The 13,486-nt window shown below is 40.9% G+C and overlaps 1 protein-coding gene across 7 annotated transcripts in view; it reads left to right on the forward strand.

Annotated features, from left to right (window-relative positions):
- The window catches only part of NUP214 (nucleoporin 214), an 83,967-nt gene that overhangs the window by 45,136 nt on the left and 25,345 nt on the right, over window positions 1-13,486 (forward strand). For all 7 annotated transcript variants that reach the window (XM_081180072.1, XM_081180069.1, XM_081180073.1 and 4 more), the window contains 2 exons: window positions 1,829-1,904; window positions 11,069-11,177. In XM_081180072.1, coding sequence (XP_081036198.1) covers window positions 1,829-1,904; window positions 11,069-11,177 — 185 coding nt within the window. The remainder of the gene's footprint in view (window positions 1-1,828; window positions 1,905-11,068; window positions 11,178-13,486) is intronic.

Consider the following 13,486-nt stretch of genomic DNA (forward strand, 5'->3'; position numbering starts at 1 on the left):
CTGACCAGCAGCAGCTCTGCAGGATTTAAGGCATGGAGTCTTTTCCCAATCCTGCTTGGATGTATTAGGGATTGAACCTGGCACTGTCTGCATTTAAAGCGTATCCCCTACCATCAAGAAGAAGAATCTTTATTTGCATGGGCCACTAGCCATAGCAATAAGATAATAAAATAAAATAAAATAAAATACAATGTACCCAAGATAGAGGTAAAAACTTAACTATATAAAATACATTCTGGAGGTTTACACCAACAATCAAATAACAGATCTGATTCTAATTGCGCCTGATAATTTTTTTTGCAGTTTTTTCTGTCACCTGGTTATCTTGGTCCGTTAGAAGAAAGGTCACAGTAGCAATGGTTAAGTGACCAAGTATGGACAATATTAGAGGGGTAATAACTTCACTCCTCAAATATTTATAAAGGGTGCAAGCTAGAAGCACATGAGCTACTGATTCAATAGTGCCATCTCCACATTTGGCATAAGCTTTTTTCCAATGAAATTGCCTCTCAAGTAAAGCTGAAGACAGTGTAATTAATCTTGCATATGTGAAAGTGCGCCTGTGTTTTGGAATTGTTAAATTTTGCAAATAGCGTGCCAACGAATCAAAATGACTAGGTGGAAAACAATCATACCATGGACAAAATTTCCTTATGCTCTACTACTACCATTTTCCAAATAGGTACACAGAGAGCTGTAACTGCCTTGTAACAGAGTTTGACCACTGACCCATCTATTTAAGTACTGTGTTCACTGACTAGCAGTGGCTCTCCAGGATTTCAAACCAGGGTGGAGATGCCAGGAATTGATTCATGGTATTGTCGGTGTGACAAAAAATAAAAGAACCTAGTCTATGTAAATGGAGGAGTGTGTTTGTGTGTATACACATATTCACACCAAAGGGGAATGCAGCACTTTCTCTGTGCATCCCCTACCCCCTCCTGGCTGTTGCTGCAAGCAAGCCTTCTGCAAACACTCTCACAAAAAGAATTCTCTTGGATCAGACCACAGGTCTTCTGCTATCAACAGGAACCAAGAAGAAGCCCACAAGCAGTGTAGAGGTTGGGGACTCATCTTGAGTGTGTTTGCCTTGCTGGGCTGTGCCCATGAACTCTGATAAAGCCTCTAGCTTGCTTGTTTAGATGGAGGATAGAGAGGAGTGCATCAGTGTGTTTGTAGAAACTAGCCTACTGTACAAAAGTAAAAATTTACAATGATTGCTTCTCATACTTTTGCCTCTGGCCCCACCTCCTATTGGCATGTTGCCCCCAGAAGGGAATGCAGCCCTTGGAGAAAGGATGGGATAAAAATGGAATAAATATGAAAGCAGTAAAAAGGCTAGAGAATTCCCATCTCTGGTACGTCTGATTGAGTCTCTGCACTAGGGGACAAAATACCTCCTGAGATGTGTGCAAACCTGGTGGCCACCTACAAGAAACATCTGACCTCTGTAATTGCCAACAAAGGTTTTGCCACGAAGTACTAAGTCATCTTTTGCAAAGGGATCAAATACTTATTTCACTCATTATAATGCACATCAATCTCTGACTTCTGTCTTCTGGGTTTCTGGGGGTTTTCCTGTTGTTATTCTGTCTCTCACAGCTACAATAAACCTACCATTACAATTATGGACTGGTCATTTCTTCATCAGAGGGCAAACGGGCAAATTTAGCAGGGGATCAAATACTTTTCTCCCTCGCTGTAGGAAATACTGAGCTATATGCACCCCAACAATCTGGCTCATTCAATGGCAGCCTCCTTTGTTCCTGTGTTTTATTTGTTTGGTGGTTTGTCTGGCCTCTGAAATCTTTTCCTTTTCCTTTTCTAGGTCATCGGTTCCTCAGTCGGCTGCACAAGCTGTCCACCAAGTTCTGGCAACTGTAGCTACCAATCAAGTGAGCCAGGTATCACCCGTCCCTTGAAACTTCTGTTTCTTTATAGACCTTCTTTATAGAGGCCAGAGTTTTTGCTAAGGTAGCTCAGTACTTGAGCACTTACTTTGCATGCAGTAAACCTCAAATTCAATCCCTGGCATCTCCAGTTAAGGCTGGGAGAGACTCCCTAGCCTGAAACAGCTGGAGAGCCACTGCAAGTCAGTGTAGGTAATACCGAGCCAAATGGACCTAAACATCTGACTTGGTACATAAGCTTAGCTTCTTTTGTCCTGTCCCATATGACACCACTGTTGAAACATTAGCACTAGCTGTCCCTCTACTACCAAGCCAGGTTCAAGGTCCATGTAATCATTTACAAAGCCCTGAACTGCATAGATCCAAGATACTGCCTAATAATCCTTTATATCCCAGCTTGATCACTGAGATCATCTGCAGGAGTGTGTCTGGTCATACCCCAAGCTGGTGAGGTTTGTTTGATGACAACAAGAAACCAAGCGTTTAGTGTCATCAGCCCAGTCCTGTGGAACACTCTGCCACTGGAGATTCAGTGGACATCTTCTGTGCCAACTTTTAAATGCCAACATTAAATAAGTTGGAGTTCTTTTTATTAAATATACCAAGAAAAAAGCACACCAAGAACTCAGGCCAATATAAGTTTCAATAGTGGGAGTGGTCTCTACTCACAATTCAATATTCAATAGAAACAAAAACTAATCCATTCAAAAGTATGTATTATAATGAAGATTACAAACTCTAACAGAGATTACAAACTCAAACTCAAAGAGACCTGTATAAAACAATAATTCGTTACAAAGATTTTCTCCTTTTCACTCAACAATGATGTTGATCCTTATAATTTATCAGCTTGCAGATGGAGACTCAGTTTCAATCACTGAGCAGAAGTCAGTTTTTAAATGCCTGCTGCTAACTATTCTATTCCACCAGGCCTATTCAGGTGACTAATAGTATATTGTTAGGGAAATATTAGGGCTCAAGTCCAATACTCTGGGCTCAGCCCTTCTCACACACATTTCCATTTCCATTTTATATGGTCATACCTCATGTTGCGTCTGCTTCAGGTTATGTGCTTTCGTGTTACGTTCCATGGCAACCCGGAAGTACTGGAATGGGTTACTTCTGGGTTTCATCACTCGCGCATGCACAAAAGCGCTAAATCGCGCCTTGCGCAGACACGATGCTTCGGCTTGCGTCAGTTCCATGTTATGGACGGGCCTCTGGAACGGATACTATACATAATACGAGGTGCCACTGTAATTTCAGTAATTATCCAACAATCCCTCCCTTTGTTCAGAAAAAACAACCCTTACCTTTGCTTTGGAATTCATAATTCTCCTTTAAACTTCCAAGCATTTTTTCGTTTTCTTTTTTCGCTTTCTGCTTCATTTTTCTTTCAACTTATGTGCACACAGCATTCATGGCACATGTTTAATGCAGCATGAGCATAATTCTTTAACACCTTCTCTACAATACCGTATTTACTTGCCAACGTTACAGTCTCAGTTACATCCTGCTGATGCCCTTTGTAGCTCTAGAGATCACATACAGAACAAGCAATAATAACAATATGACAAGTAAGCCTAGGATGTTGTACTCAAAATACTACAGTATAAGCAATTCAAACCAGGGGCTATGGAATAGAGTCTGAATCAGATATTTCAGTCCCAAAGGTTTTCTGAAGGCATGTAGCCCTGTGAGGAAGAATCATAAAATTATACAATTGCAGAGGATCCTGAGGATCATCTAGTCCAATCCCCTGCAATGCAGCAATATTCAGCTATGCAGGAATATGCAGCTTCCCCATATGGGGATTGAACCTGCAGCCTTGGCGTTTTCAGCACCATTCTCTAACCAATTGAGAAGAAACGCACAAAACAGAATGAGAACCAAGGATTGCTCTTTTCAGACCCAAAAAATTGTCTGAAGGATGACAGTCCGTGTTCTCTGGATCATTCCATGTGGTTGGGCATCCTAAGGAGAAAACAAGGCATGCAAAGAATGGGCTTGCCCCTTCCTCTCAGGTGGTAGGAATGGTATGACCCACACAAGCTGATCTGAACACACATCTGTGGTGTTCAGATAAGTGTTGTTATGCTCCTGCTCCTCTTCTTTTCCACTGGGGAATCGGGTTTGAAGGATCTATGTCCCTGGCCTCCAGGATCAAGTCGTAGTTGTCTTGAGGCCATCAGGAGGACGCACCTTTTTATACCAGGCTGGGGCTTGTGGCGCTTGGCAGCAGCATGGGAAGTGAGGAGCACTTGCAACAGTCCGGTTTCAGGGTGCGAGGGAACATAGATCCAGTCTCCAGGTTCCAATGACAAAGATTCTTCAGTGGTTCCAGGAGGGTTCCCACCCCCCTTTGGATAGAGAAATCTCTGTGCCCTCATTACTATCCCACTTTTCAGACACCTGTAGTTTGAAGACATAGCAGGAGACTAAAAGCAGAGTTCATCAGGGGCTTTCAAGAGAGTCCAATTCATTCCACAAGCCTCGCTAGTTAGCATTAGGCTTATGAGACTTTTCAATGGCAAGAATAGGCCCATTAGCAGCAAGCTAGTCTTCACTCTTTGTAGTGGCAAAGCCTCTTCCACCACTGGCAGTTTTCTAGCCTGTATACTCTGTCCCTTTTTGACAAAATTATTGGCCTAATGTTTCTTACAAATATGTTAGTGGTTGCCTCTGTATTAGCTTTAAAACAAGGAGAACCTAATCCAGTTTTTAGCAGCCACAGGTGCTGCTGCTGTTCATTCCTCCCTCCTTTTTGTGTGTGTAAAACCCATTCCTGCCCGCAGGCTGTCTCGCCAGAGTGGTGCATGCTCTAGTTATCTCCCGCTTGGACTACTGCAATGTGCTCTATGTGGGGCTACCTTTGAAGGTGACCCAGAAACTACAACTAATCCAGAATGCGGCAGCTAGACTGGTGACTGGGAGCGGCTGCCGAGACCATATAACACTGGTCTTGAAAGACCTACATTGGCTCCCAATACGTTTCCGAGCACAATTCAAAGTGTTGGTGCTGACCTTGAAAGCCCTAAATGGCCTTGGTCCAGTATATCTGAAGGAGCGTCTCCACCCCCATCGTTCTGCCCGGACACTGAGGTCCAGCACCGAGGGCCTTCTGGCGGTTCTCTCACTGCGAGAAGCCAGGTTACAGGGAACCAGGCAGAGGGCCTTCTCGGTAGTGGCGCCTTCCCTGTGGAACGCCCTCCTACCAGATGTCTAAAGAGAAAAATAACTACCAAACTTTTAGAAGACATCTGAAGGCAGCCCTGTTTAGGGAAGCTTTCAATGTCTAATAGGTTATTGTATTTTAGTGTTTTGTTGGAAGCCACCCAGAGTTGCTGGGGAAACCCAGCCAGATGGGTGGCGTATAAATATTATTATTTTATTATTATTATTATTTATTATTATTTCACAAAGCAAAACAACTTCTGGCTCTTCTGTCCTGATGGCTGTGCAGTTGCTAAAGCTGAACTATTCTTATAATCAAGACAAGCTATCTGCAGAGCTCTGAAGGGCAGAATGTAAGTTTTTCAATTTAAAAGAGTTAAAACACAGGCAGGTTGCCAAATGCACGACTTATCCTTAATGCTGCTGCTTAGAATTGCCACCTTATAATTGTGAATGGGGAAACCCAGCCAGATGGCTGAGGTAATAATAATAATAATAATAATAATAATAATAATAATACAATTTTTAAAGGTATAAGTGAGAGCAGCAGGTCGTAACAGTTAAAAAGTAATAAAATAATAAAGAAAATAAAAAGCAAAAGGCAAAGGTTAATAATACAAAATGAAAGTAAGCTACTTGTTGCCAAAGTTGTTTAAAAGTATGACGAAGGAAGAGGACATCTCCCTGCCAATCGCTTGCTTCCTAGCACAGTGCAAGTCAAAAGCTGCAAGATAGCATAAAGCAGTCAGGGAGGAGTTTGGTATAGAAGAAGGGAGGCAAATTGCTAACCCTCCTTTTTTCTTCAAACTGAAAGGCACAGGAAAACTTGAGGATAACGTAAGTAAGAAAACTCAAGCCTCAGAGCTTATTTAAATTTATTGTGTATTATAACCATGATCAGATTAATTCTGTTTTCAAACCCTTGAAAGCAATCCATATGTCACAATCCAGGTTGGGAAATGGGACCGAATAGTGGCATAATTTTGGGGAGATATGCCAATTTTCTCCCATTGTTTCAACTGCCTTTCGTAAGCCCCATGAGCAAGGGTTTTTAATGCTCAGTCTCTTACAGACTGCACAAACTCAAGCTTTCTTTAATTTTAATTTTTCATTTTCACCTTTTACATATATTTTTAACAAGAAAAACAAAGTATTTACAAATCTAATTTACCTTCCCCTTGACTTCCCTCTCCTTTCTGTGGTTACTTATTCTATATATTTTTATTACTGCATATCCAATTCAAATATATTCATTTTCCCTTATCTTCCACTTAATTATCTCTTACTGCATGTGTTTATATCAGTCCCACTAATGTTTTGATTTTTTGCAGTATATCTTCAAATAATAAAATTTCCCCACTCTATTTTTAAGTCTTTCTTCTTGATTTCTTTTTTTTAAATAATATTTTATTAGGTTTTATCAATAGAAAAGTTCAGAAAAATACAAAAACAGAAAAATACAAAATTACAAAATACAAAAATACAAACATTAAACACAAAAAAGAAGAAAAAGAAAAAAGCCTTATGTGTTTTTACCTTGCCATACCATAGATATGCATGCCACCCAAATATGTTATCATACCCTTCAAGATCCAAAACATCTGTATTCTCAAGAAGTAGCCATTCCTTCAGCCAGCAAAAAGCTGCTGACTCATAATAAAGTTTAAGGTCTGGCAGGGCAAACCCCCCTCTGTCTTTAGCATCATTAAGTATCTTAAATTTTATTCTGGGCTTTTTGCCCTGCCAGACAAATCTAGATATATCTCTTTGCCACTTCTTGAAACAGTCCATCTTATCAATAATTTGCAATGATTGAAATAAAAATAACATTCTCGGCAATACATTCATCTTAATAACAGCAATTCGACCCAGCAAGGAAAGCTTCAAATTCGTCCAAATTTCTAGATCTTTTTTCACCTCTGACCAGCATTTCTCATAGTTGTCTTTAAATAGGTTCACATTCTTAGATGTCATATTCACCCCCAGCTATTTTACCTTCTTTACTAATGTTAAATCTGTCTCTTTCTGAAACCTCTCTTACTCTATCGGCGTCAAATATTTCTCCAAAACCTTAGTTTTCAATTTGTTCAATTTAAAGCCTGCCACTTGACCAAAATCCTGGATTACTTCTAGGGCCCTCTTAGTGCTGGATATCGGCTCCTGTAATGTCAAAACAAGATTATCTGCAAAAGCTTTAAGTTTGTATTGTTTAACTCCGACCTGAATACCTTGAATCAAATGGTCCCTTCTAATCATATTTAGCAAAACCTCCAGGACCGAGATGAAAAGCAATGGGGAAATTGGGCAACCTTGTCGTGTCCCTTTCTCTTTCTTCTTGATTTCTTATTCTTCTGGTGAGTTTCACTATTTCTGCATACTCCATTAATTTTAATTGCCAATCTTCTTTTATAGGAACTGTTTCTTCTTCCATCTGCGGGCATAAATCATTCAAGCAGTTGGGGTAGCATACATAAACTTCCCCCCCCTGTCCCCTGGGTACTTCTCCATCAGTTATACCTAAAATAAAAGCTGCTGTTTTTTTCACAAAAGTTATCTTCATCATTTTTTAAAACTCATTATAAATCATTTCCCAGAAAGCTTCTTTCTTTCTTTCTTTCTTTCTTTTTTTTTAAAGTTATGTATTGGCATTCATAGATAAACAAAAATACATACCAATTGCAAAGTATCCTTCTTTAATATACTAAAACAGCTACTTAGTCTAAAAAAGAACAGTTAGAAAGAAGAAAAGAGAAGAGGACAGACTTAGAGAGAAAGTAAGAGAAAAGGGAAAGAGAGAAAAAAACTAAAGAAATGTAGAAAAGAGTAAAATAACTTCCAGTTCTTTGTCCTGCAGCTTCATATGATATTCATTTGTTAAAATCCAACCATTCTGTGTTCAGTAAACCCCTGTTTCTATCTTCAAATCCTGATATTACAAGTTCAGTTTCCTTAAGGTTGCCATATTTCAGAAAGTAAATAATAATAATAATAATAATAATAATAATAATAATAATAATAATAATAATTTATTATTTCTACCCCGCCCATCTGGCTGGGTTTCCCCAGCCACTCTGGGCGGCTTCCAAAAGAATATTAAAATACTATGATACATAAAAACAAGGACACCCCGAAAGTTGTGTTGCTTTTTGTTTTTTAAAAAAGGAAACCCCCAAAATTGTTGAGCTTCTCTTCCCCACCCCACCCCCGACAAACTACAAAACACATTTCATAAATCTTCCACCTCCCCCCCCCCCCCGACATCAATTCCACCTTTGAAATTCTGGTAATGTCCAGGAAAATCCAGATATATGGCTACCCTAATTTTCTTACCATGCAAATTTCTGACAAATGTCAAGAACATTTCTCTCTCTCTAATTAAGCATGTTAACTTTGCTATCTCAGCCAGATCCAATAATTTTATCAGCCATTCTCCTATAGTGGGTAATGCTGTATCTCCCCATCTTTATTCGTAAAGCACACTTGCTGCTGTAATCATATATTGGAGTAATCTTCCACAATCTTGTTCTAATTGTGTATCCATTAGCTCTAAGAGGAAAAGTTCTGGCTTAAATTGAATATTAGCCTTTTAAAATCTGCTGTATATATGCATGTATGTATGTATGTATGTATGTATATATGTTTGTGCAGCCAATATTTTTTAGCTTTTTTACATGTCCACTGGCATGATAAAAATGTCCCTTCATGTTCTTGGCATTTCCAGCAAACGTTTGAAACATCTTTATGAATTCTGAATAGTTTCTCAGGAGTTAAATACCAAATATTATTTTATAAAAATTCTCTTTAAGATTGTAACACAATGTCATTTTTAAACCCCTTAGTTCACATATGTTCCCACTTTTCAAAGGGTCTTTATTTTAAAAAATTACTTGGTTACGTACATACATTTTCTCAGTCTTCAGATCTTAAAGTCCTTTCTACAGATCCATCATATCTGATATGAGGTGGGGAAAGAGTAGGGGGTGGTAGACTTTCATTCTTTTACATAGTGTATGTGCAAGATTTCTGTGTTCGTGTCACTTGGGTAGGTTCTCTTTTTATTCACTTACTAGTTTTCATTGGAACTGAGAGAGGTTGTGGGGCCTAGGGCATGGTTGGTTTCCTCCAGTTGGCTGCAGTGAGTTTTGCTGGCATCTGTATGAAAGGGAGGGGTTGTTGGGTCAAGTTAGCCATATTGATTCTTATGCTATCAGTGCATTCTTGTTGTTGTCTTCTTGGGCTGTGTGTGTAATAAAGGGGAGCCACACCAGGGTGAAGGCATTGTCTTTTTATTTGTGCCTGTGTTATTTTCGGTTTGTTGGTTAGCTTTTCTAGTAAGTTTGGTGCTGGAGGTCCATGTTCACTTTGCCTATCATCTGTTTTCTGTGAAAAGCTTGTGGTGAAATATATACGGGTGTCTTTTGGCACAACCTAGGTATGCATGTATCCCAAATTCTAGCAAACACAAGCTCTCAAATTCCTTGACTCAGGCTGCAAAAAATTTATTTACTCAGAGAAGTCCCACACATGACAGAGAACACAAATACCACACACACACCACTATGTCCAAGGTTTGTCTCAAGAGGTAACAGACAGCAGCTTAGGTTCCTCGACCAACACCATGTTTTTCCAGGACCAGAGTAGACACGATTCCAAGTTAGGGAGGGGGACCAAGACACCTGGACTTTGCAGTCTGCTGAAGACTAGTCATTCAAGTTTCATGATTTCAAGACCTACAGCCACAAACAATATGCTTATGGACTTCCTAATGTTGGTGAACTGTGGCTCCCATCAGCCCCTGCACCTCGCATGGCCAATGGCCAGGAATGATGGGAGTTCTCACTCAGCATTGTCTGGAGGGGATTCCTAAACTTTGGTTTACCAATTACAAAGGTGATATTGGCACAGCTTTAGGGCATGATAGCTTCTTGCTGAGGCCTAATAAATGGTAACATGATACCATTTCAGGTGCACTTCAGAGGACATTGCACCAATTCAGGGAACAATGCAGGTAGCATTTTGGGAGATTGAACTGCAGAGGAGCCCACTACCTCTTTCAGGCTTCTTCTCCTTCTTCTTCTTCTTCTTCTCCTTCTTCTTCTTCTTCTCCTCCTCCTCCTCCTCTATCCCATCTTGTCCCCAGAACTGGGACTCAAGCTGGCTCACAGAGGTTAAAACAAACATGGATTAAACACAGATTGCTAAAAACATGTAAGAGAATAGTTAAAATGTAATGAAGCTACAATAGAATTAAAATGATGTAAAAACAAGTCTGTTATGAGGACTGGCTGCTAACTCCTTTTAGCTGAGGGAGTCAGCCAAGACAACACCTTCTGGTCTGGATGGTCCAGGAGTGGTTGGAGGGCACACTGCCTCACCAGGGTGCTGCCTCTTATTCCTTGATCCACCTCTGAGCTGGATGGCTGATGGTGCCCCAAGAACATGGCACATTAAGCCTTTCAACCTTTGCATTCTGAAAGGGCTGTTACTTACTGCCTTCTCCCTGACACACAAGCTTTCTATGTGCAATAAGGTTTAGTTGTTGGTGGTGGTTTTGCATTCAAGCATATTTACCTGCTTGTAGTCTGAAGTGGGTAAGGCCAAGCAGCAGATGTGCCAAGCTGAACATGCGTAGGATTTCCTAACTTTGCCTTGGGGCAGATTTTCTGTGTGCCTGCTAAGGACATGTTTCTTCTGCCCTTGCATGGTGCCTCCTCTTTTTCACGGGGACTGCAAACAGGCAACTCCCCATTTGTGTGGGGGGGGTGTTCCAGGTCAGTGTGTGTGTCAGCCCATTCTTCCCCAACCCTGTTCCACCCTGTCCCTTCCAGGGGGTGTCGGTGGTCGCGCGTCAATCAGATATGCACAAAATGGTCGCTGCCTGTAGTTATTTCTTGTCCTAGAGTGCACCATCTCTCAAGCCCTTATCCTTCCTTGCATGCTTCTTGGCCTAACTACTAATGTGTTTTGTTTTGTTTTTGTTTTAGGGACCTTCACCAAGCTCACTTAAGATGCAGTCTCCACCCAACTCTTCTTCCGTGGCAAGTGTCACCATGGCATCTACTGGCCAGCCATCAGCTGGCAAAAAGAGCACAGGTCAGTTTATGCTGCTGCTGTTGTTGTTCAAATTGATATCCTTACCCTTCTCCTAAAGGCACCCAGAGCATCAAAAACACAAGATAAACTGTCTAAACACAGTTCTTAAGCAGATGCAAACTGGGAAAGATCTGTATGCAGAAGGCTTGTGGGAAGAAGACGATCTTCAGTAGGTTCCAAAAGACACTGGAGATGGCACCTGCCTTAATATTTAAAGGGAGGGGAACCCAAAGAGTAGGAAACCAGTGCTAGTCCTACTCATAGTAGACCCGTTGTAGTTAATGGATGTGACTAATTCAGATCCATTAATTTTAGTGAGTCTACTCTGACAGGTAAAGCTTGGTTACAACCCAGAGCGAGAAGCAGAAAGCACCAGAGGATCCACCATCTCTGCTTCTAATAGTAAACTTGATTGTTGAGAGATGATGGGACTGCAGCCAAAGTAGAGCCACCAACAAACAAGAACCTGAGGGGCTGGCCCTCTATAGCTTACAGAAGTACAAGAAAACCAACCAAAAATAGCCCAATATGGACTGAGCATGCACAGTGGCCAATGCTGAGTGCCTTAGGAGAAAAACAGGAAAAATGGGGGGGGGGGGTGTTAGAATGGAATGGAGTAACCTGGGGAAGGGTATGAGCTGGCTGGCCAGCAGAAGGAATGGAAGTGTTCCACCCACCAGTGGTTCATTGCAGGTCCCGTCCCAACAGTGTAACATAGAGTGCTTATCTGTTCAGAAATGGCATTTCCCCAAAACTAATCGTAATTTCAACACACTTGCAGGACTACTTAGTTAAGCAGAAATGTAGAAGCTTGATTTCAGAATGTCTACCCTGAGTATTGTTGCAGGGCCAGAAAATTGCAGACAGAGGGGGAAAGAAGAGGGACTTGGCCTGCTCAAGGCAATTATGATGTACCATGGAGTAAAAGTATCCCAATTGCAACAAATAGTGAAATTGAGCCAGGTAGATACAGTATGCAGCTAAGTTCTACTCAGGGTAGACATCCTGAAATCAATGTACCCAAGTCAGTCATGTCCCATCATTTTCAATGGGTCCACTCTGAGTAGAACTAACATTGGGTACTGCCAGCTAACAAGATCTGAAGTGGCAATTACTGACTAGGAGCAAGAACTTAGGGCTGTAGTGGCATAAGCTCAATGAAGACATCAGCCACCAGGGTGTAGTAGCCATTGAAAGGGCTGGTTCCAGGATCTTTAGGAACAGGATTAGGGATGAAACTGACAGTGTTGTAATGTCATTATACAAATCAGTGGTGCAACCACCAACAGGAATCATGTGTACAGTTCTGGGCATTCAAGTCTGCTGTGCAGGGATTGTGACTTTTTGGCTACATAAATAGGTAATGACACTTAAAACCTGAAATGCTGGCAACCATGGGGTGAAGATTTATTTATTTTTAAGTCTTTCTGGATCCAATTTCATCCAGCCTTCTTTCTCCAGTGGAGCTCAGTCAGGTGCTTCTGTGAGGCTCACAAGTGGAACGTGAAAGCAACAGACCTCATCCCCCATCAGAAATGACATTTTTATTTTTATTTTAACAAATAGTACAGATTTAAATCATGAGCAAGCTGAAAATGTTGGGTATTGAATCCTACAGCACCTTCCTTGCCTTTTAAAATAATTATGGTTATTGTTTTTTAAAAATACATTTTTGTTGTTTACAGCACTAGTCCTACTCAAGAGTAGGCCCACTAAAACTACTGGACCCAAGTTAATCATGCCCCTTAATTTCAGTGGGTCTGCTCTCAGCATGCCCCTTTCTTTGGAATTTTAACAGAAAAATATTGCTGTATAAACACATCAATATAAGCAGTCCCAAAACAGGTATCTAAACGAAATTGAGTAAGTGTAAGCATATGTTCATGGCAGTGAGATCCTTGAGCCGCTGAGTGATAAACTATTCATCTTTCCAGCCTTGCAGTGTAAGTCTCTTAGCCAATGCAAGAGTTTGCAGAACCCACTCTTGCCGCATTTTGAACATTTGTTGTTATGGTGACAATTTCGAGAGATGTTTGCCCAAGGTCTCTTGATAGCTTTTGTATGCAGTTAAATAAATAAATAAAAATACACAGTGCTATTACCTCTTGGGAGGTAGTGGCTGTCAGCCTCCCTGTTCATCACCCCTCCTTCCAGTGCATACGCAATCCAGACTGATTCTTGCTTTGGTTAGGTAACCACTCAAACTGAAATCATTTTTATTACCGGCATTGGCAATACTTTTTTGTCGTGCAAGCAAGGAACCTGCAAACAGCCCTGAAAAGGGGGGTTGGTGCGATTCTGGGGTGGGG

The sequence above is a fragment of the Podarcis bocagei genome (assembly GCF_964188305.1).
Source record: "Podarcis bocagei genome assembly, chromosome: Z".
In the NCBI taxonomy this organism is placed as follows: domain Eukaryota; kingdom Metazoa; phylum Chordata; class Lepidosauria; order Squamata; family Lacertidae; genus Podarcis; species Podarcis bocagei.